Raw genomic sequence first — 23,390 nt, forward strand, 5'->3', positions numbered from 1 at the left:
CCATCACAAACACGAATTCATCTGTTTCCAAAAGCTACTTTATCCCCTTATTTCACTTGATTTCAAGATATACTCTTAATTTGTTAACTCTACTAAAGCTTTACACAGCTAAAGGCCATAATATCGTTAAGTTATAGACTAATGACAGCCCACAAAGTAGCGTTAAATGATCTTAATTAGCCGTAGCTTTATCATTTGTAACATTATATCATAGCCTACTTAGTTTATCAAAATACTCTTAATTTACTGGACATATATATATTTTTTTTATGAGAACGTAGCCTTTACTTATATAAAGTTAAAAAGCCTTAAAGCACTGCCATTGAAGATTATTTAATGCAAAATGTCCTAAATTACCTGCCAGTTTCATAGAAAGTTGTTTCTCCTTCAGAGCACTTCCGGTTGCTAAACCAGCTGCAAAGAGCTAACTAGTGTTAGACCGATAAAGCTAACTTAACATTCAGTGTTTTGTCGTTATAAAAGCTGATTTAGAAACAAGAAGATGTAGGCAACTGTTAAGGAAACATGTCATACTAAAAGACCAAATTAATGTTCACTTTGAGGACTAAAACCGGGCGTTTAAAGGATAGCTCAGGTCAACTGGTTCACTTAGGTGTGATGGCTTTGTTTGTCAACTGTACGGTGGCTGGGAGGGGCAAATCAAAATTACAAAAGTGCGAAACACTTCTGCAAAGCTTGAGGCAAAAAGTTACGCTGTGGAAAACATTTTCACATTTAAAACAAGACTCCTAAAGCAAAGCACATTTAAACAAACTTACATTTTAGATAAGAAATGTACAAGATGTGAAAAACTTTCACAAGCACTGAGACACATTTACAAGTGTCAGAAATGTGTCTCAGTGCTCCTCAATGTTTTGTAAATGTAGGCCTACATTAGTTTTGTCCTTGGTAAAAATGTCCAGCCGTCTTACTAGTGAGCCCCTTAAGTCCCCAAAAGTGATTATTTTTTATCATGTTTTGGGCACAAGATAATAATTGTTGCACACCGTAAGATGCATATTTGGTTACTTTTAGGGACTTCAGGGGCTCCGTATCATACTGAAATAAATTGAGTTAACTGTAATTAATGTGTGCTCTTTTTTTCCCCACTAGGGGGCAGTATGCAACAAGAAACTGCATTATATTTACAGTTTTGGTAAGTCAAATCTTTTCACTTCCCTGCTGTTTTTAAACCTCAGAATTAAATTAATTGTTAAACCTAATAATAATAATTTAATAAAATAAACTCGATATAATCAGGTAAGAAGAAACAGGGAGCATAAAAACACATTACACAGCATGTTATTCAAGTAAGAGTGACCATGTTTTTAATATCTTAAACATCTGTGCAACATTGTTCAAAATGTTACATCACTGCATGACCTGTAATGTTTCACAATATTTACAAAAAATGCTGCTTACATCAAACCATTAAAAAAAGTCCAAACAATCTCAAAATGATGGACTCTGACAAACTATCCCTAGCCCACATTAATGCAAAAAAGAAAAAGAAACAAGAGCAATCAAGTGCACATCATACTTCACGCGAGTCTATTTTTTGTAAAGTATATATTAGTGAGAAAATATATACTCAATTACAAGTTGTAAAAATAAAATACTGACAATGAAAGGGTGAAAGTGAGTGCAGAAAACAAAGTTCACTAGGGGGGAATTCAAAATCACACTCACGCACCTCAACACACACACAAAAACAGACAGGAGGAGGAAAAAATAGACCGCACAGACCATCTCAAACACAAAAAATGCTTTGAACTCTTGACCACAAATAACATGAAACTGATCAAACAGATCCATAACACATGGGATCCCAACATGACACCGGGGTCCTGCATGTAATTGCACAAAAAACGGGGAAGGGGAGGCAGAATGAACTTTACCGAAAGAGCTCATGAGTTCTCGACAACAAACATCACATTTCTGATTTTCTGACCACAGATTTACGTAAAACCATAAATGTGAGATTCTTAGAGTGTGCAAGCCAAAAAATAGCACAATTTATAGATTTATTGGGAGGACGTTTTTGACAAGTTTTAGCTTACAAAGCATTTGAAGAGACATTTTTAAACGGCTATTGCCTCGTGTTTTAAAGTCTGTTCTTCATCCTTGCACAGCTTGGACATTAAATGCACGGATGTCTTTATAAGCTGCTGTTTGATTTGAAATACTGTTTTTGATACAAATTTAAGACTTTTTTTTTTAAACATTTACGGCATTTTTCAGGTAGCACACAACAACAAAAGGTGAGAATTGCATCCAGATGAGACCTCAATACACGATAACTCAGATTTCAAGTGTTAAAAGTGTGAGCAGACTAAAAATAAAGTTGTTTTACAAGTTCAATATGTAAGTTGTATTAAGTTTCACTACGAGGCTGCGATATGCTTTAATATTAGTGTTAACTGTGAAGAATCTCTCCAGAAAGTAGTGCAGTATTAACTGTTAAACTAATAATCAGTTACTTATTTGAATGCTGATTCTTTTCACTTTAATGTTACTGGAGCTTCGTTTCAGAGGTTTAGTGAGTTAAAGCTTCAAACATAAATTGACTTTTGAGCCTGGTAGCTGGACTTTTGTTTACGTGTAAAAGGTAAAGCTTAAAATAAATTACTACTTCATTGTTTTGAGGTTAGGACTTGTTATAGACATTTTAGAGCATTTTCAGGTCAGAGGAGATGTTGAAAATAGAAAAAAGCTGTTGATCGTTGCCATGGATTTGTATATTGCACTTGATAAATCTGTAGTGATTTCAGGTTGTTTGTTGTTCTCCAGGAGCAGCTGTGTGTGTGTGTTTCACCTCTGTGATCCCAATACTGTTGATTTTAAGACTGATCAAGCGATTCTTTTGCTTTCCGGCAAGTAGTGTTTAAACTGCATTTGTTACCGACACAAATGGTGTCTGCCTTTTTCTGATGTGCATTTTTATAAATAGTACAGTCCTGCAGGCAGACATCTTTTCCTTGAACTTATCCGTAACACGTACTGTAACAAAAAAGAGCCGACCAGCAAGGCTCACTGTAAGAAATAAGTGTTATTGTAATGGTCACTTTTTCAATCAACTGGAACATGAGTGTTTGTAATGGACTCTGAATACATGATCGATTCTTCACTGTGAAAAACAAAAAGAAAAACATACATATACACATATAAGGCTTGAGTTCTCAACTCTTGGTAGTATTATTGCCATCTAGCATATTTGTAAAGCTTAAAATAAATATGGAGTACTGTACATAAATAATTTACATCAATATGCAAAACAAAAAAGACAAATCAAATGATTTCAAAAAGGCCCCTAAATGTGAGAAATACTTCCGCTGCTGTTGAGTTAGTGTTCGTCATGATATCTAGACTCTGCCTCTGACATCGCTGACTTTACCTAAAGCTAGAGTCGTGGAGAAAAAAGGACTACAGTCATGGAGGAAAAACACTGTACAGACGGGCATGAGAACATAATGACAGAACTGACTGAAGGAAAAATCCACCCAAAGACACTCTGAGTAGTGAGCTGATGCTGCATTCAGGGTTTTTAAATGTGAACATGATGCCATGTTAAGTTTGAATATGTTCCAGTTATTTTATATCTAGTAAAAGTTTAGTCTAATTCTTCAAACATCAGTTTGTCCTGGTATTTAAAAATACTAACGATGAGATAATAGATGAAGTCCTGACACATATTTCTGTACCTTAAGGTGCAGAACTCCATCAGAGGGAACTGCAGCTACAAGCCAAGAGCTACTGAGGTCTAGTAAACGGGATGTGATGACATGTCTGTTAGTCAACAATCAGCTTTGTCAAGTAAGAAGAGTTCTGAAATATCAAGTCAATGACAAACACTTAATTGTGATTATTGGCTAGCTGCATTAACAGTAAACAAAGTCACTTAAATGCATGTATAATTGTAAAAACTGAGCTGCAACCAGTGATTGTTATCATGAATCAACCTGCTGGTTTGTCTTTAATTATTCAATGATTTAGGTGATAATTTAAGGTTTTCAAATGCAAGAAATTATGAAGAGATGTCCTTGGGGTGGAGGACCTGAAACCAGAGAAAGTTTAGCATAACGCTGTTTTTAAATTAAGAAATATCTGAGTTGCCGCTGCAGATTGATTTAATGGATTTAACTCCTGATGCTTCTTTAGAGTTGTACAAAGTTAATTTGGGAAAATCTGTCTTGACTCGGACGTAAAAACAAACATGTCATAGCTATAAATGAAAAGCTCCTGAGATGAACATCACAAAACTTCAAAAGTGCCTGCAGGTGGATTTTTTCTCCTAAAATGGCAGATAAACCGACTTTCTTTCATCTACCAGTCACCATGCTTTGAAACAAAAATCATCATCTGCTAACCAGCATTTTAGCGCTCAAGCTGATCTCAGAATATCATGATTCTCCTGTCTTAGTTAATGCTGGAGCAGATGAAGATTTACCAACATTCGTCCGGCCGATGGAAGCTGCTTTAGAGGAACACTGAACACTTTCTGCTGGTAAAGTTCATTCTGTTTTTCTTTTTTTTTTTTAAATCCAAAACAAACGAACACTTGAACTGGCGTGAAGTGACCTTCGTAATGGAGAACTCATATACTCATGCCTGTTCCACTGCTGTTCCTTTACAAAACTAATGAAAGGAAAAATAAACAGCACGTCTTACAGTTCATCATATAAAAGCTTTAGGCTGTATTCTTATTTATCCTATGCATGCGGCCGTATACAACCGCATTTCTGAATAGAAACCAAGACATTGGTACACTTCTGCTTTGTTTTTGTACAATAAAAGATAAAATGTGCATTAGGTATGCTTGTACATGACATTGTACAATATTTACATACAATTCTTAATAGCATGAAATTTCAGGATTATCTATATACATATTGAAAATGTATCAGAAATATTTGGACTGTCTATTTTTCTTAAATATGTAAGGTAATGCTTGTAGCTTTTTTTGTTTGTTTTACTATCTTATTCTAGAAAAAAATAGTTAATTCAGTGAGCTGTAGACAAATTGCAACCGTTTTTGACGTTCTTCTCTACTTTGTCTTTTTTCTTCAACAGTTTAAACTGTATCGGTGATTGGACATTTCCAGCACCTTCTGTGGTCAGTCATTAAGTCAAGTTGATATCATGGAACGAAGATGTACCACTGAATGTCCATGTGTAGCACCTGTTGGAGAGCTCAGATTGCATCAAAGGCTGATCGGACGAAGTCTCCGAAGGCTTTGAGGACAACACATTCAATGTTATCTGGATATCTTCCTCCTCTTAGGCTTGGGGAGCTTCACCTGACGATCCCTCGATGGGATCTGATGGCAGACAGAGAGAGAAGTGTTGTAGAGCTGGGCAGGTAGGCAGAGTAAAGTCAACACTTAACGACTGATAGAAATGATTGTTTAAATGATGTGTAAATACTCACTGTGCCCGACATCTTATCCAGCTCACTCATGGCCTCGTGGATAGCAGCTTCCAAGTGATTATTCAGTTTCCCCTGTCTGTTAGACAACAATAATATTTTTAGATTCATTACAATTCAAATGAAGCAGCCAGTTACAGATTCAAGTGTTATCTCAGGGACTTTTGTATGTTTGCTTACTTCAGGCCTCTTTTGGCAGCTCGGTCAAGTGCCTCTAAGTCGTGAGTTAGTGTTTTTAGTTTCTCTGGCTCTACCTGCATGGAGACAAGAGAAAACATTTCAGTACATCAAGGAAATGTTTGCTAACAGTACAACAATTTCACACCAGAAAAAAGAAAACTACAGTTATTATTTTGTACTGTTCACCAGATATTTCTGCAGTCATCATTAGCGGGAGCTCTCCTATTCTGAAATTCTGCTTTAGCTGCATTTTGTGATCCATCTGCTGCTGTTGCCAATGAACAAAAACAGCTTTTTTCTTTCTACCTTAAAGTGATACAAAAGGTTTGGAAAAACTTGAGTCAAATCAGACAAAACATATTCTGAGAAAGCTTAAAGACGGCTTTAAAGCAAACATGGCTGGAAATCAGCCGTGCCTCTACAGTCTCATCTAGTCTGAACATTAAAGTTGGCTTGTAAAACACAGCCAGGTGTTCACAGAGAGGTTTCTCACCTTGGCCTGCTCTCGCAGCTGCATAGCAGCGCTGTGCACTTGTTCCTCCCCGGCCAGCTTGGCAGGCCAGGGTGGGAAGCCCTTCAGCTGGCCCCAGACCAGCTCTCCCATGTTGAAGGTCCTGGAGCGGTAGTGGAGCAGCTCCGAGGCGGGCGAGTCCGGCTGACGTAGATCCTCCTCGCTGCTCAAGCTCTTCGTGTCCGAGGGACTGGGCGCCATGCCGTTGAAGTGGCCATTGTAGTGGGTGTAGTCTTTGGCTGTGGCCAGCGGTCCCTCCAGGCTAGTGGAGGAGCTCGGCGACTGGTCGTCCCCCGTAAGCTCCTGCCGTGGGGGGCCAAGGACTTCTCCGTAACTCCGGGTGTTGAAGTGGGAAGTGGCGCCGTTGATGTGTGCGCAACGCTCCACCGTCTGCTCCAGACGCTCCTTGTAGTTAGCAGGAGTCCGGTTGCAGTTGTTGAAGCGATAGGCGTCATCGAGGAAGGCCTTATCGTGGGCCAGGACCAAGCCATGGTCGTTGGACCCTTCAGTGGGGCAGGGTGGGGCAGGGGCCAGGCTGGCAGGTCTCTCCATGCAAGGACTACTCCTCACATGTGTGGAACACTCCAGAAACTCTTCACCACCCCAGGCGCTGTTGTTGCTATGAGCGTCAAAGCCTCCCCCGTGCTGCCCTTCTCCGTCCCACTGCCCCCTGGGAGTCCCACGGCCAGGAGAACGGAAGTATTCATTGGCCTCATGGCCTTCTGGAGTGCTCTTTCCAGGATCCATGTTCTTCTGACCCCGCCCTGACCTCACCTGCCTCGGTCTGGCCTGCTGAGTTAACACGTCCCCCTCCTGGTGTCCATGCAGGACTGTGCTGACCACTTTGGGGATGTTGACAGGCTCCCCTATCGAGGCAGTGAAGGCACTCATGGCGCTGAGGGCGGGCACCGGACTTGCCTGTGTGGTCCCGCTCACTGTGGTTGTTATAGTTACATGCATGCCCTTGCTGGCTGCGTCCACCACAGCTCTGTAGATGGCGTCCACGGACTCAGGGCCTCCACCCGGTCCCCTGTCAGAGCCAGGTGTACCCGCTGGAAGCCCCTCGCCTTGAGGCTGCTGCCCCTCCCCGAAATGAGGGTGTGGCAACATTCCCTGCTAGGGAAACAACAGCAAGGTAAAATAAAGATCAAAGTAGACAATAAAGTTTCTAGGAGATCAAATTGATACTCGTCATCCCACCTGGTAGTTCTGGTAGAGGCAGGCCATGGAGCCGGCGTTAGTGTTGCTGCTGTCCGTGTAGGGGTGGTTTTCTGAGAAGTGCTGCTGCCCCTGGTAGGCTGGATGTGAGCTCACCCCCTGCTGCATGGCCTGATGAACCTGCTGCTGGAACATCTGACCTCCACCAGTGTTAATGTGCGTCTGCAAGCCGCCCATACCACAGCCAAGGGATGAAGGGTTTCCTGCAAAATAGTTTGAAGATACAAAGTGTGTTAAAAGGACATCTGTACCTTTAAAGAAGTGACACTGACAGTGGAGAGAAAGGGCACTTTAAAGGACAAATCAAGTCATAAAGGGAAGATCTGACATTAATGAAATCAGAATAAAGGATCTGGTTTTCCTTAACTGTTTTGTTTAACTCATTTTTGAGTTTGATTCACTGATTGCAGTCAATATTTAAATTAAAATTAAACAAACGAAACAAGTAATGTTTCTAAATTCATTTTCCTTTCCCAGTGTTAATTACACAATTATTACAACATATTCTTAACTTGATAAAACTGATCTTCAACACTCAGAAAAAGTAGTATCGTTACAATTCTCGAAGATGTTGCAATATTCAACTCTATGTAGCAGTTAAGTGAAATGTATACCTTTTCAAATGTACAGTTCCCAACAGAAAATGAACCAAAAAGCTGTGAAAGTGTCTCTTATCAGAACCTTTGAGAATAGAAAAAAAGTTGCACATTAACAATCTGTTGCACCAGAAGTAACAGACGGACCCACTGCCAGATGCGAGGTGCGGACAGACTTGTTAGCGAAGCGTGCAGGGACAGAACATGAGCAACAACCATCGAGGCCACAGATGTATCAATGAATGAAGAGAAAGCCCAGCAGCAATGTTGTACAGACAAAGAGGAAGCAAATACAAAATCTCCGAGGCCTAACGCTGCGTTGTGTGTGTGTGTGTGTGTGTGTGTGTGTGTGTGTGTGTGTGTGTGTGTGTGTGTGTGTGTGTGTGTGTGTGTGTGTGTGTGTGTGTGTGTGTGTGTGTTTGTGGAGCAGCTGGTGTGATGCTACATGGCTGAAGGGCAGCTGTGTGTGCTCTCCATTTTTTTTCCTCCTCTTTTATTTCTCCCTCTCCTCTCCAGCGCTGAGAGCCACGACACGGCCAACCCCCCCTCTTTCTCCCCATATCCTCCGCTACTGCTATGATATAGTGACGGCTGTTGCCGGGGGAGGTTGCCATGGGAACCGAGTGATGATTGGTGGTGCTGTCCACTGCCAGGAAGCTTGGTGGGGGGAGTCGTGTGGGTGGATGAGGGGGGTTATGGGGGTCGGGTGGTGTGATTTTACCCTGCTGGGGGATGTGGGGGCGGTCAGCTGGGTGGCAGGAGGTCTGGGGGGGTTTACAATGAACTTTGGGGTATTTGTTGATGGCAAGAGGAGGGGGCAGGAGGGTTGTTCAAAGCTTGCTAGCTGTCTAGAAACAGATGGCTAGAGGCTAATGCTAAAAAGCCACTCACTAGGCCACTTTCAAAGAGATTTGAGGGCTCTTAAGATCCCAAACATGTCATCCAAATTAGCTTCAAGTATGGCATTACATCTGCCAATGATGGCAGAATATATTTTTCCCCCAAGAGGATGTGGGTTCTTAATGTGCCATTGCTAACAGGGGTCCGAGAAAGGAAAGGATAGGAGAGGCTAGGTGGGTTTATTTACAGTACAGGTCATCTGTATGGTTCCTTTTTATATCTCAAAAACCAAAGACAGACCACTAAAAGCCCTGTAAGACAAAGAGGGAGAGTTTGAGTGACGATCCGCTGCCAGCACCGAGGGGCCACGCGGCCTCGGGTGCAGGGATCTCAACCGGTAATGATTGTTGACAAAATGTTTGTATCTTGTTTTCTTTGATTATGGCAAAAGAATGCATTGTATGTGCATTGGCACTTGTAGCTTATGACGGTAATGCAATGTTAATAGTAACAAAACACAAATATATGCATAACTATGCATTCAACTTCTTTGCCAGGCCTTAATGACATGTTAGCTGATTCTTAAGCAAAAATAATGGATGCAAACACTTAAGCATGATGAGTTCTGCACAACAGCCAATAAAGATGCTAAAATCCCTCTCATCGTTCTAGTTCTAACGGTGTGGTCATAGATCATTGGCATTTCACTTGATAGTATCCTTAAATATTATTCTATTGGATGTCTACTCCCTATCAGGAAAATAGTGGGAGATCAGTAGTGACACGGTCCAATGCTCAATTAAAAGTGTGACCAGCCTTCATACAAGTATCATCCCCAAATCAAGACTTGGTTGTGGCTGATGTTCAAAAATGTAGGACACTGATAGAGATTGGGGCCAAAAGGACTTCTGTAGGTGAACTAGAAACAAAAAAAGTGAATGTGTTATTTCTGCCAAACATAGAAAGTAAAACTACATCCTTCAATTGTACTGATAAAAATTAGCTTTCTTTTGTAGATTCTCTTTGACAATTTTAAACTTAGAAGTCCAAACTGCAACTTAAAATGACCAGGAGTGGCGACAAACGTCACAGGCTGCCTCCTGACCTGCACAGGACCACCAGAATTTCAATGACTTGGAAGATATACAAAATAACAGGACACCTGGTGATAAGAACAGGTGGCCTGCAGCAGACCTTGGTGATATCTCCATTATAAACCATATGAGGACACACAGACGCACAATGAATACATAAACTCATCGTCTGGCCCCGCAGCAGGCAGGAAAAAACACAAGATCTATGTCTTTTCAGTGCTTTTATACACAGAAACTGAAAAAAAAACATGCTGTGACACACACGTCATCCACATGCACACCAATAAATTAAAACACACACACTGTAAACACAAGTAGTGCACGCACGGTCATTCAAACACACACACAGGCCTAAACACTCATCAAAGGCTTCGCTCTGGTCTCTATTCAGGGTCTATCGTTACTATAGCGACCAGCTAGCCGGGAGAAGCTCTTTCGAACGCCCTATCTGGGCTGCTTCCCTTAAAACGAGATCCAGATCCCATTTCCATCTTCTTACACCATTGACTGATGCTAGCATACAAATAAAACAAAGAGAAACACTGGCTGACTGACAATTAGCCGAGCTTCCAGAGATGAGGGGCCTGCTCATTAGCTCACAGATCCTGGAGGAGCCCGACTGTCTCGGCTCGGGGCCTATCACCTAAATCCTTTGGTTTTAGTTCACTCATAAAGACAGAAACTTATCATGAGGAAGGGAGGGGAGGTATAGGCTAATTCACTGCACATGATATCAACACCATCCTCCAGGAAGATGGAGGTCTGCTCGGACTGTAGCTGCTCAGTTTTTGTTCGGCAAGTATTTTTAAACGCCAAATAATTACTTGCAGCGATTTTCATCAGCTGCTGTTTAATTAAATAATAATAATATCTTACAGTTGGGTAGTTGAGATGCAGAGCCGAAATGATCATACTACAAATGTCGTTCATTATAGTGCACAGGATTATTATCATGAATGAACTGTATGCAAATAACAGTTTGCAATAAACAGTTTTACATCATAGTGCTGACTACTCACCTGTATCAGAAATGTTTTGTGTACAGCTTCCATTGACACCTCCATGAGGCATCACCACCATGTTATTCCGTCCCATACTTTGCAGAAGTTTCTGTTGCGATGGGTGAGGGCCTGGATGGGAGAGCGGTGGGGGGTTGGCATTTTGGCGTCCCAGTGGCATGCCGTCAGGGCCCAACGGCACCCCTCCCGGCCCGATGGGCCCACAGTTACTCATTGATGAGGCCTGCATCTTGGCCATCATGTCAGGGAACTGGCCTTGACGAGGGCCCAGATGGCCCCCAGAGGGGTCCATGCTCTGGCAGTGCTGCATTGCATCTCCTGGGCCTCGCAGCCTCTGCTGAGCTAGAAGGTTTTGCTGAGGGCCACCGGGGACCATACCTGTGCTGTCGTTGTAGTGCAGCTGTGCTCCTCCTTGAGGACCAGACCCCTGCCCGGGACTTAGACCTGGACGATGGCTGTTACCAACCATGCTGTGGGAGCTCTGGCAGCTCATGGTCTGAAGAAGTTGGGCCATGGAGGTGTTTGGTGGAAGGTTTCCAAGTCTGCCCACTTTTCGCAGCTGCTCAGTGGCACTGGGACCCTGCATGTGGGGTCCTCCCATGCCTCGTTTGTTAAGCATACTATAGACCATGTTGTTACTGTTATCGTGGTTCACAGCAGCACTGCCTGAGGACTGTCTCCTTTTACGCATGGGGTCCCTCTGCTGGGCCATGAGTTTGTCCCTCAGAGCTGCCCGACCACTTTGACCCTCAGGACTGTTGAGCAGCATGGTGGAGTTTGGCGGGAGCATTGAGTTTAAAGTGCTGTGTCCCTCCATGCCTCGAGGGCCGCTCATAGGGCCAGGGTGCCCACTGCCTCCTCCATTACCACCCCCAACTGCCCCCATGCCTGCCATACCAACACCACCACCAGCCATGCCAGCAGTGCTGTTGCCAGCAGCGCTGAGTTTGTTTTGATTTGCTAGCTGTGCTTTGGCTGCGGCTGACAAGAGACTGCTGGCGGGGAAGGAAGCAGCATTCTGTTGGTTTAGGATCTGGTTGAGGGGCATCCCCAGGAGTCCTGGGTGGCCCTTCTGGGAAGCGCTAGGGGTTGCCATAGAAGAGGATGACGAGGAAGAAGAAGTGGGTGAGTACATGGAGTTGCTGTGCTGCTGGGTGCTAATCGAGTTTCCCATCCCTGGCAGCAACTGGGAGTCCTTGTACTGGTAATGTGAGTCAGATTTGTTGGTAGAGGGGCTGGAGGGCATGGCTGGCCTGGGAGATCCCATTGCAGACCTGGGGGAACGAGGAGGAACCTTCATAGTGCCACACTGGGCCTGGTGGCCCGATGGCATTGCAAAGTTCCCGTGGTCGGAGGAGGTGGAGGATGAGCGTGAGCGATGAGGGGAGGCCTCCATTCTCCCAAGAGCAGGCCCACCCATGTGGACAGGAGAGGTGACAGGGGATGGGGACATGGAGGATGTGGGACCCCCCTGTTGAGTCCTTTGAACATGGCCGCCATGTCCCACAGGCCCAGGCTTCGCTGTGGGCAAAGGTAAGTTGCTTGGCAAGGGAACAATGGTGGGAGGGGGGATGTTTACATTCATCATTGGTACCTGAGAGTGGATGTTAGGCTGGAAGTTTGAGGGGTTTTGGGCATTGTTGGAGGGCTGGCTGACATGTTTGCTGGGAATGGGATCCAGGATGCCTAAGGGGTCTTTTTCAGAGGTCAACTGCCTTTTCTGAAGGGCACAGGATGGTGGTATGGATGGAGGGGGTACAGGATGCATAGGGGGCTGTGTTTTATGGTGAAACGTTGCACGGGGCATATCCATACCAGGGGGGAAGTTCCCCCGAGGCATGTTCATGTTCATGACAGGGCTTTTGGCAGTGGCTGTCGGAGAGAGGGGCGTGCTAGTCCTCCCTGTCATGGCGCAGGATGGCTGGCCTGCAGGGGAGCCATGGAGCAAAACATTGGGTGGGGAAAGAGGAGTCCTAGTGTTACCATGGATAGATGCTGAACCAGGACTGCCTGCTCCTGGAAACCCACAAGGATTTGTCCTTGGAAAGCCATCAGGACTGCCTAGAGTGTCTGCACTGGGAGACTGAGCACCATCTCCATACAGCTTAGCACTGGAGGGAGGTGGGCTCAGCATGCCTCCATACCCAACCCGGTATGGGGATTTGGGGCCTGGCTCCCCACCGCCCAGCCTCTGCTGCCTGGGGTACCCAGTGTAGAGGTCAGGCTGCTGGGCTCCACCCACCTCCTGGGGTAGGTACAGCCTATGCTGCTGCTGCTGTCCAGCTGCCATCATCATCTTGAAAGGATTCTTGCAGTCTTGTCCAACAGCATTTGGCAGACCATCATGGGGTTTAGTCCTTATTACTCGTTGAGACGTTGAATGCGCAGAGACCACTGATGATGTACCTTGAGGGGTCATAAAGAATATTTACGTCAAACCAATACTAATAACTTGGGCAACATTTAAGACAAAACAGGAAAGTCATTGTTATCAACTGACCAGACTGGTTGGCAAACAAGGAAAAGAAATTACCTTAAATCAAACATTCCACAAATTAAGTTGATAGAGCTGGATTTACAGGTACTCTTACCTCCCCCTGGACTGGTCAGTGTCAGAGGTGGGTGCGTCTCCATGCTCCTGTGCAGCGTAGCCACAGCCAGAAGCTTCCTCTTGTGAATGCAGAGTTTGGTGACGTCTTCATCCGCTTTCACATCCTCTGCTGTCCTCTGATGGACAGCTGCCCCTGGGTCGAAGTTAAACACCTAAGGAGAACGATATTTAATGAGATATACATTCACCGCTGCCCTTAAAAAATTGTACCACACATGTACACCATATTCTATGCCAATGAGTAAGATTGATGTCTCAAAGCAGAAAATAATCTATTCTAAGTTTAAACATAAGTTTAATAGAATGTGATACACTTAAGAAGCAAACCAATAACAGAATGAAACCCTGACATCAGTTTAATGTTCTGAAAATGTTGTGTCATCATAGGATAATTTAAGGAGTAGGGAAGTCAAAATGTTTCCAAAACAAGACTACATAAGCCCAATATAATGGCCTGATAGGACAGACATGGTGTGTTGGGGACAAATTTAGCTTCAAGAAGGATAATCTGTTGGGTTACCCTTTGTAATGTGAGACTGTGGACTCCTCACAGCATCTGCACATCTGTGGATTGGTGTTTCAAATTGATTCATACATTGTCAAGCATATGGAAGGGAGTGGAGAAGTGAATTAGGCTGCAGGAGAGCTTTCTCTGGACAATTTTATGTACCTTTATTCCGTGGAAACCGCTCCCTTTTGGGGTTCATTGTGACGTTAATTTAAGCTGACCACAGCCACAGCGCTCTATGAAGGACGAAACTACAAACGTTTTTACAGCCACCTTCCAAGCTGGGATTTACTTTTTGATCCATTTCTACAGAAACAAAAGCATCACTTTTAACAATAGCCTGTCAGAAGTTGTTTTAACCTTGACTTGAACAGTGTGACACCATTTCATTCTCTCAGACATGTTTATTTCCTCCCTCATCAATTTCTCTCATTTTCAGCTGTAGAAAATGTGTCCCGTCTTGACTTGTCATGGACAAGAGCTGATTGTCTATTTTGAATGAGGACATAATGTATTCTGAGGAAGCCTTTTGCTTACACTCATGTTAATGAGTTGCAGCAACTGCATCTATAACAATTGGAAAGTTCCTAATTACCAACAATAGGTCTGTGTCAAATGACAATAAGTTAACGTGTCCATCAAAATGACAGTAATTTTTGCAGAAGAAAATGCTTAAATTTAAGCTATGGTAGGCAAGTTCTGTCAAAATAAAATCATTAAACTGACAACCATTTTTAGAGCATTTGACTTATTAACTGCTGTTGAGACAAAAAAAGAATTTAAACAAATATAAAAGAAGACTTCAACATTATTGTGCCCATCCTATTTTTTATGAAGATGAATGTATGAGGCTTATGGATGGAAAAAACAATGATTTCTTGTTCCTCCTGTGGAAACTAGAGATAAAAAGATCTCCTCCTTAAAAAACATACTTTGAGGTGTTCGATTTCATCGTCTCTAAACAGCAGGGATGGGACCAAATGCATGATCACTCCAACTAAACCCGAAATCCAGTTAGATGTTGTCTGCTATTGGGATCTTGAAAATAATACTTCACAACCTTTTTCATCATTTTCACTTTTAACATTAAGCTAACAGCTGATGAATAAAAGCTTGACCAGGAGCGGCATTTCTAGAACAACAGCGTCATGTGCTAATACATCTTTAGGTTTGACTGACAGTTTTTAAATTGCTTAGGATCTTTTGTTCAGGCGTAATATTTTGGACAACAGCATTTTAACTTCATTTGTGTATTGGTACTTCCACCTCCTGGAGCCTCAGTTAAGAGGCAGCTGTAAACTCTCCGCCCGGCTGTGTTTTAAATGAATTAAGATGATAAAAATTACCTTGTGGAGGATGAGTGGGCACTCCAGGCCACATTTGCAGGTTCCATCTGTCAGCAGGTAGGTCTTCACCTGCTCCAAGCTGGACAGCAACGAGCCACTGGGACTGCAGAGAGAAAACAACGTTAAGATGTGGAGAGACTCCAGATGGTGTAGCTCCAATGAACAAATACTTGTGTGATATTTAGCATTGCAGCCCTTTTTTACATTGTTTAATATACCTCTTTTCTACTTTTGGACCAAACCACAGATTTGGTTTTGTACCAAAGTGAACATTTTATATGGAAATATTACAAAAGCCTAGTTCTCCCACCATGAATTTATCCCTGACTCAGAAGAGTAAAACCATTGCACAGAGGAATTCTCCGCTGACAGACACATAAATGATTTTTTAAGGTGGGTTAGCTGCTGCTTCAGGCAGGTTCTGCTGCAGGTTTTACAGGCTTGCAACCATGAAATCAAAAGGTAAAATCCTCCCACTCAACAGCGCTACAGCACGGTGGAATTCATCCATCTGTACGTATTAAAAGAACAATTTAAAACATGTTTCGTATCTATAAAGAGAGAAAAACTGTTCTTCAGAAGAGGACATCAGCTACTGGACAGTATTATTCTCAATAAAAACTCCTCCAATTTATCAGACAATGGATATATCAAAAGCTCAAAACTGTAGTCATAAACAATGGGTGACATCATCTCCTTATATAAAGTCTGCAAAACCGTGGATAATAAAGGACTAAAAGTAAATAATTGGAGTGTGATAAGAAGGTCACTGCTGCTGCAAAGCAGGTTTCACCCATGAGAAATAAGACAGACCCTTTTGCACTAAAAGATTGAGAAAAGCAGAAAATAAATCTCCAGTGACACATTTCAAACTGTCCACCAATGATAAAGAACACTATGTACCATCTGTTGATCCCATTAAACATACACAGTGATAGTGTGACATAACAACCACAGGCTGAATCATCAGTCACATCAAAAATGTACAGTTGGACCTCCCTGCAGCAAATGCACATTTTTAATGTAAAAGAACATGAGCAAATACATGTGTGCAGTGACAGTATCAGGCCACGGTCACAGAAGTAGACAGGATTCTTTCCAACACCCAAAATAAACCTGACACCAGCCAACTGCTTTGGTTCATTGTGACTGGTAAATACACGTGCCGGAGTTCAGATGCCAGAAAGGACACCAACTTCCAGTCTGCATGAGACCACGACTGCTGAAGGATCCAACGCATTAGTAAATATGTCCTTGTTCAACAAGCTGGGCTGATTTTTGTGGTGATGAACCACTGTTTATCAGAATTGCTGTATACGCCTGTCCCAACATGTGGCCTTGATGTGTAGAGGTACTGCCAAAGATATAGTATGTTTTAGTTTATCAGCTATTTAGATGCTAAATAAACTGCAGCATCAGGGCCTGAAGGAATGATTTTACTTCCCAAAGAAAGCAAAAGTCACCACATTTCTAATCACCTCCTGCAGAGCTAATCAATTACAGAATCTCTAATCATGTGTGTTTGGAAAACAGAACTGCTGGGGGCTTTTAGATTTAGAAAAATCGGTAAGAAACATCACGTTTTATTACAGATCTATTACATTAATATGTGACATGAAGTCTACAATTTCACTGATCTCCATATATTTTGCACTAAGATGGAACAATCTATGGCCTCCACAATCAGAGGTTTTTTCTTTTTCTCTGTTTCATTTATGTCAAACTAATGCCAAGTCATTAATGAAACATCTTTGAGGAACTCGTCATACCTTATGTATACCACCCCTCCGCCATGATCCGCCTTGCGCTTCCAGCCGATGGGGACCTGGACAGGGGCGGCCTGCCTCTCATCTCCCGTGTCACAGTCCTTTCCGCCATTCATTGCTCTGCTGGTTTTACGCTCGACACCTCAGAGGGATATATATCAGACATCAACCAGCGTCTTCACGATGCACGTCATGTTCGTCTTCCAAAGCCGTGGTAGTGGAGAGGTGGTGGTAGGGTTGTAGAGACGGGTAGAGCTGCAGGATTAGGCTTTCAACGTGGGACTCTGCTCTCAGGTGGAGCTGATGGGGTGGTGGGGTGGTGGGTAGTTGGGTAGGGTGAGGCGAACTCACGGCAGACCCTACCCTTTGAGCTGCTTCATGGTTAGGGGGCTAAACGGAGCACTGACTTCCATTAGTGCATCTTGTCTGATTAAGCCAACTTCGAGTCTTGTATTTGGAGTTTTTTACCATTTGTCTCTCAGGAAACAGTCCTTCAGTCTGACAGGTTAAGTGTGTTTAACATGTTGGATCCCAAATGTGGTTGGGTAGCGGTTTTCCCATGGTTCCTGTGAGAGCAAAACAGAAGAAAAAACACAGTGAGTAATTGAATATTCTGACACTTGTTTACTTGTAGTTACAGGTCTATCGCTTATTTTCTGCATTGCTGAAATTAGAATTTAATCACACCAACGTTACCCCTGCATTAATTTAAATTTGGTTTTAAAAGAAAGTATCCATGTTACAATCCGGAAAAAAGCGTTTTACCAGATATCTTTTTCCACAGTTCAACATGGTGTCGTCAATCGAAGATTGCTGGTGGCCAATCATAAAAAAAGTAGGTTACTCTTGAGCATGAACGCTGCATTTCTTCTGTTGAGCTTGTGATCAGTATTAAGATAAAAATACATATAAAATCCCCTTTGAGGGGACTACAAAATGCTGTTGAGTGTCTTGGAGGTTTATAATCCTTTAGATTTAAAGATCTGTTAGTCATACTGGAGTCCCAGGATCATATTTCATTGTCTAAACTGAGCCTAAGGCAACACATGCCCACCAAGGTAGCCCCTTGTGTTGTTTAAACGCAGGTCTCTCTGCCTGCTTTTAATATTGCAATGGTGTACTTTTTGGTGTATCAGGAGTAGGGATGTAAAGCCATGATTGAGCCATCACAGTACATTCTTATATAGATTCTTTGAAATCCCAATGTCTCCCAAGACACTATTTTGATAAAGATTGTGAAATCATTTGAAATGTTAACACTCACTTCTACTTTTTACATTAAAGAAATTGGATTATGGGATTTCAAACAATAGAATCATTCAGATCTATGGTTCAGGACACCTCTAAACCAGGGTGCAACTTTGTACAATAAAATAAAGGATGAAGACCAGAACAGCCTTCATTTATAACCAACAGTGATCAATTCAAAAAATAATTTTATTGAGCAAATCTTACAGAATATGACTATTTTACAACATTTAAAATGGTACAAATACTTCAAAATACTTTCAAATATGACATTTGGATCATTTTGGACAAAAGATTTTGTAATCAAGACAAATTGTTTCATCAAATTATATTGTCCCAAGGATGGATTTATTTTCACGATGAAATATTGGCAGTATTTCATCCCCCCCTCTCTCTCAGAAAGAGAATTTCAAACACTGGTATGAGCCCATCAAAGCTGTAAAATCGGCTGAACTCTGTACGTGAGTGAAGGAGCTTCATGCAAAGCCTCCTCTCAGCCGCCGCTGCTGCTGACTCATAACTGCCCTGCGAGCTGCTGAGACCAAACCCAGTGACACCACCACAGAGGAAGAGAGGTACCCGTGGCACAGTATAAAAAACAAGGCAGCAGCACTTAAACGTACGCTGTTTGTCTGGAAATAAACGCAGCAGCAACAGTAACACCTCATCATCTCAGGAGAGATGCACAGCGTCCTATCACAACCAGCACATCATTAAAATCTTATTTCCCACAAGTCCATGTTTGGAAAATGCAGAGGTAACAGAGAAAACATGTATTCAATTGTTGTCTTCACATTGGAGGGAAAATTATATTTTTCCAACAAGAGCTTAGTGCAGAGTCCCAGCTTTAGGATGTCACAATTTAACCTCCATTTATAAAGTGGTTATCTCGTACATGGTCTTTTTTGTTTGCTCAAATCATGTAAGATATTGCAAGTAGGATACTGACAGAGGGCAGTTATGTGCAGCAAAAGTCCTGGACCAGATTCAAATCAGTCATTTTGATTAAAAACTGCATTTGTGCCTTAGCCAAATGATTTCATCTAAACCATTGGCAAAGCAACTCCCTGTAAATCTGCCACCTCGTTAATGTAAAGCACAAATTTCAATCTAAAATCTTTCTATTTTAATGCTTATCTCCCCACACAGTTTCCTCTAGCAGGTCCAAATGAAGCAGAACATCGTACCTGCAAATCTGTAACCTTATGCTGTAGGTTGATCATTTCTAACATCATGTTTTTTTGCCTTTTTGCATGCATCGTTTCAAATGAAAAGAAAAACAGATGTAGAGAAAGGACAGAGAGGATCATAGTGGTGGTCAAACTGAGGACAAATGCAGAGTGAACGCAGTTATATCTGCACTGGAGTCAGCTTCAGGTGGATTTTTATTTCACCAAAAAGATGGTCTAAAGTCAGCATTGAACTTTTAGATGTGCAGCAATGGATTATGAAGTACCTTTACAGCATAAGCCTTAGTCGCTACAGCTAAATAGTTGACATGCACGCCTCAAGTTACTTGTCAGGGCTGCAGCATCTTCATCTTTTTGCGAAATCTTTCAGTTATTCATAACCCCAAAAGCGATGGTTATGCTAGGTTATGTAAATTTTATGTAAAATGTCCTTAGTCTGCACTACAGAAATTGCCAGCATTGTAGTACCGTCACAAATCATATTAGGGAGGAATGTCTGTAATAACTGTCAAGAAAGGTTATTGTTTGTCTGACATCACTGCAAAGTCACCGAGTTCTGCGATTTGAGACAAGACTACAAAGTAGAGGGCATCTCGTAAATTTTGTAGCACGGCCAGGGTTAATCTGAGTTTATCATAAATGTGAACAGTTCAATTTGAAAACAAAATCATACCAACTTTTTCTCCCCAACATAACATTTGACTCTTTTGGGGGAGAAGGACCATCTTGGGCATTGCATGTTGACGGGAATGCTAAAGGTTTGGACTAAAACCAGCTGCTACCTTCAAACAATCAATGTGGAACAAGAACAGAAGTTAATTCAGAGAAATACATCAGTACAGTAGACTTACAGAAGGGCCGTCTCGGAAAGACAAATATGCTCTTGATAAGAAATCGCATCAAAGGTTCAGTAACTAAATTTGGTGTCCATTAAGGATGGAAGTTTATGTAAATTAAAGTGCTTCCTCTAAGTCTTATTTGGAGGAATATGTGCAAACAAGATGTTGGTGTGCAAAGTATTTTCTTTCACCGTAAAAGTGGTTTGTATCGTGATATGTTGCAGGCAACACACAGGCAGCCGCGAACTAGTCTCAATAACTTGTTTTTCGTAGTCCTGTTAAAATTGGTTAAAAAATGAGAATAATTGACTCAATCTAAGTGACGTGGATTTTAGAGACAGTACGCATTTAGAAATTCTCCAAGAAATTATATCACGAAAAGCATACAAAACATTTTAAACTGTCTAAACAATTTAAGATGTGTATTTAGGAGTTGTCAAAAGTTTAGACTATCAAAATGTCTTTGCACTCTGACTGCAAACAAACATATCCCATATGCCCATATTTCTACATTCATAATTATTTGCATATCAATATGTTGTGTACCTTGCAATGTGTAACTAAACATGTATTATTTTAGGCTTGACAATTTTGAAGGTACTTTCAATATCATCATTAATTACACAACCTATGGTTTCAGTCGAACAGATTCTAGGGGATATGACGCATTTGCAAAAAATACCAAACTATGTAAGCACTAGCAGACAAGTTTTTGGCAGAGTTCTCATAATGAGTTATTACTTTACTACACACTATGCATGTTCTTTGCAGATATTTAATCCAGTTGACATTAACAGTAGGCCAGCATGATATGCAGTGTGCTACAACATTGTACAATATGTGGATAACGATATGAATTTGCGATGTGAATTGCAAGCTTTAGCTCCATCTGCATGCATCAAAATGGTGTGAAAGCATGGACATCATGCCAGGCCTCCATACAGCGGGTACAATGTACACATGGGGAGTGAGAAAGCATGGCTTGAATTCATTCAAACTGTTTTATTGTAATAATAATAAACCAGACTTTTGCACTATGTATATTGTGAATGCTCATATCACACTAATGGTAAAACAGTGATTAACTGCACAGCCCTAATTAAGAAGCAGGTAACCAACAGGAATGTTGCATGGTGGAATGATTTCAGATCAGTTTATCACAACATTTGGTGCTACTTCATGTCACCTTGAAAATGCACTGTGCTTGTGAGATTTAACATCTGACATGCACAATAAAGGTTGACTAGTCAGTGTAGGGCATCATAAATGCTACCTCTGGGCATTTAAATTCGCACTTAGAGCTCATGGGATCTCTGAGAAATGCATTCAGTGAAGCAATATAAGTTACCTGAAAAAAGCAAGTGGAGTATAATCTTGAATATGATACAAATGAAAGGAATAAAACACAAGCTGTGCACCCATTAAACAGAACAACCTCCTCTTATTGAACCCATAGAAATCCATCACTGCTCTTTTAGTACTAGGTGAGATTAAATCCATTAATTCTCAACCTAGGATCTAAATCTTACTGTAACCCCTTGGAGCAGGCTAAGGCTAGCTGTGGGGGTAAATTAGCCATATTGTCCTGCTGCAGCCTTCAAAGTTGACAGCTGCACAAGTTCGCTTCGTTGCTAGCTGCATGACAAGACTTTTTTCCCTAAAACTGGACAACATGACAACCGCTTGTGTACACTACCAAAGCAACCAAAGGTGCTTGACTGTTAGATAATAGCAAATTAGCTTTGAGAACATTAGCCAGACTAGTCCATCAACTGTGCCAAGTGTTGCTTTATTACCGTTTTAACGAGAGTAATCTGGCGTTAAGTGGTGTTTATTTCACCCCAGAGGGACACATTGGGCTAAAAGGCAACAGTCTGTAAGCCTTTATGTTAAAAAGAGACCGTGTCAACAACCGAAATCTGTCTGTCTGACTCTGCTTTTTGATGCATTGGACCCAGCATCTCGGCTAGCTCTGTTAGCATCCTGAGCGTCAGCTGTCTAGCTCCCGTTACTCAGCTAGCTAGTTAGCCAGCTAGCTTGTTGTAACGAAAATGAACCAGAGGGCGAGCTCGACTACGCTAGTAACATTTTAGCATTTAATTGACGATCCGAAACCGGTGTTGTGCACGTCGAGAGCAATCAAGGCAGGTTCCGACTTCAAATTGTCGAATAAAAAAACAGCTAGGCCCGCGTCCAAAGGGGTCCAGGCAAGGCCAGGGCCAGGCCGAGTTAGCACGGGTTAGCCTAGCATGCTAGCTAACAGCCGCTGCGTTTGCAGAGAGAGAGCGAAGAAGAAGAGAGAGACGCTTTAACGGTTCTGTCTGCGTCAAATCAACCCGTAAACAGCCCGTTCTTACCTGGGCATTCCCGCGAATGCATACCGGAGCTGAAACAGTGAAACATGTAAGCAGCAGTGCGTTTCTGACCTGATGAAAAATAAGAATAAGAAGCCTACCCATTAGTTCTCTGCCTTTGCTGGTTCTCCTACACTGGGATATTGGAAATGATGGAGAGCCGCACTGCGCAAGCGCGGCAGGAGCAGGCAGCAGATGGGAGAGGTGATGCACAGTTACCTCCAGAGCTCAGATACAGAAGGTCTGCATGGCAAAAGTTAGCAATAAAAATGTTCATATAATGGTGAAGAATTTTATAGCTGAATTGGCTGACTTAAACAGGGATGTAGTGTTTTGTAATGACAAAAAAACAACGAGGGATCTGGAAGAGCTTTGACTATCAAAAATAATAATAAGGCTATTTGGCTTTAGTTAGTATGAGATTATGACTTAAAATCCAGGATGTTTACGAATAATCTGTTTTCCCATCAAAACGAAAAACGGACAGAAGCACTAATATGATGTGGTAATAGAAATACAACACGTGTTCTTGAAATACAACATAATATATAGTATTTATATATGTTATATATTAACTTATCTCATAAACCTTTGTATCATTTACAGTTAAAAGACAAACTCACATCTTCAATATGCTATTAAATC

The 23,390-nt window shown here is 42.0% G+C and overlaps 1 protein-coding gene across 2 annotated transcripts; it reads right to left on the reverse strand.

Annotated features, from left to right (window-relative positions):
* Positions 1-1,302: 1,302 nt before the first annotated feature.
* LOC109984176 (methyl-CpG-binding domain protein 5) lies at positions 1,303-22,894 on the reverse strand. 2 transcript variants are annotated; one of them, XM_065951923.1, is made up of 10 exons: positions 22,847-22,894; positions 17,118-17,680; positions 15,349-15,451; positions 13,475-13,646; positions 10,884-13,289; positions 7,317-7,537; positions 6,099-7,229; positions 5,606-5,679; positions 5,429-5,504; positions 1,303-5,318 (listed from the first exon to the last, which is right to left on the reverse strand). In XM_065951923.1, exons 2-10 carry the CDS (start codon positions 17,228-17,230, stop codon positions 5,256-5,258), a joined length of 4,359 nt encoding a protein of 1,452 aa, XP_065807995.1. In that variant the 5' UTR covers positions 17,231-17,680; positions 22,847-22,894; the 3' UTR covers positions 1,303-5,255. The 2 variants fall into 2 exon arrangements, with proteins under 2 accessions (XP_065807995.1, XP_020489866.2); XM_020634210.3 differs by having other exon boundaries at positions 6,099-7,232.
* Positions 22,895-23,390: the final 496 nt, after the last annotated feature.

The sequence above is a fragment of the Labrus bergylta genome, chromosome 24 (assembly GCF_963930695.1).
Source record: "Labrus bergylta chromosome 24, fLabBer1.1, whole genome shotgun sequence".
Lineage (NCBI taxonomy): Eukaryota > Metazoa > Chordata > Actinopteri > Labriformes > Labridae > Labrus > Labrus bergylta.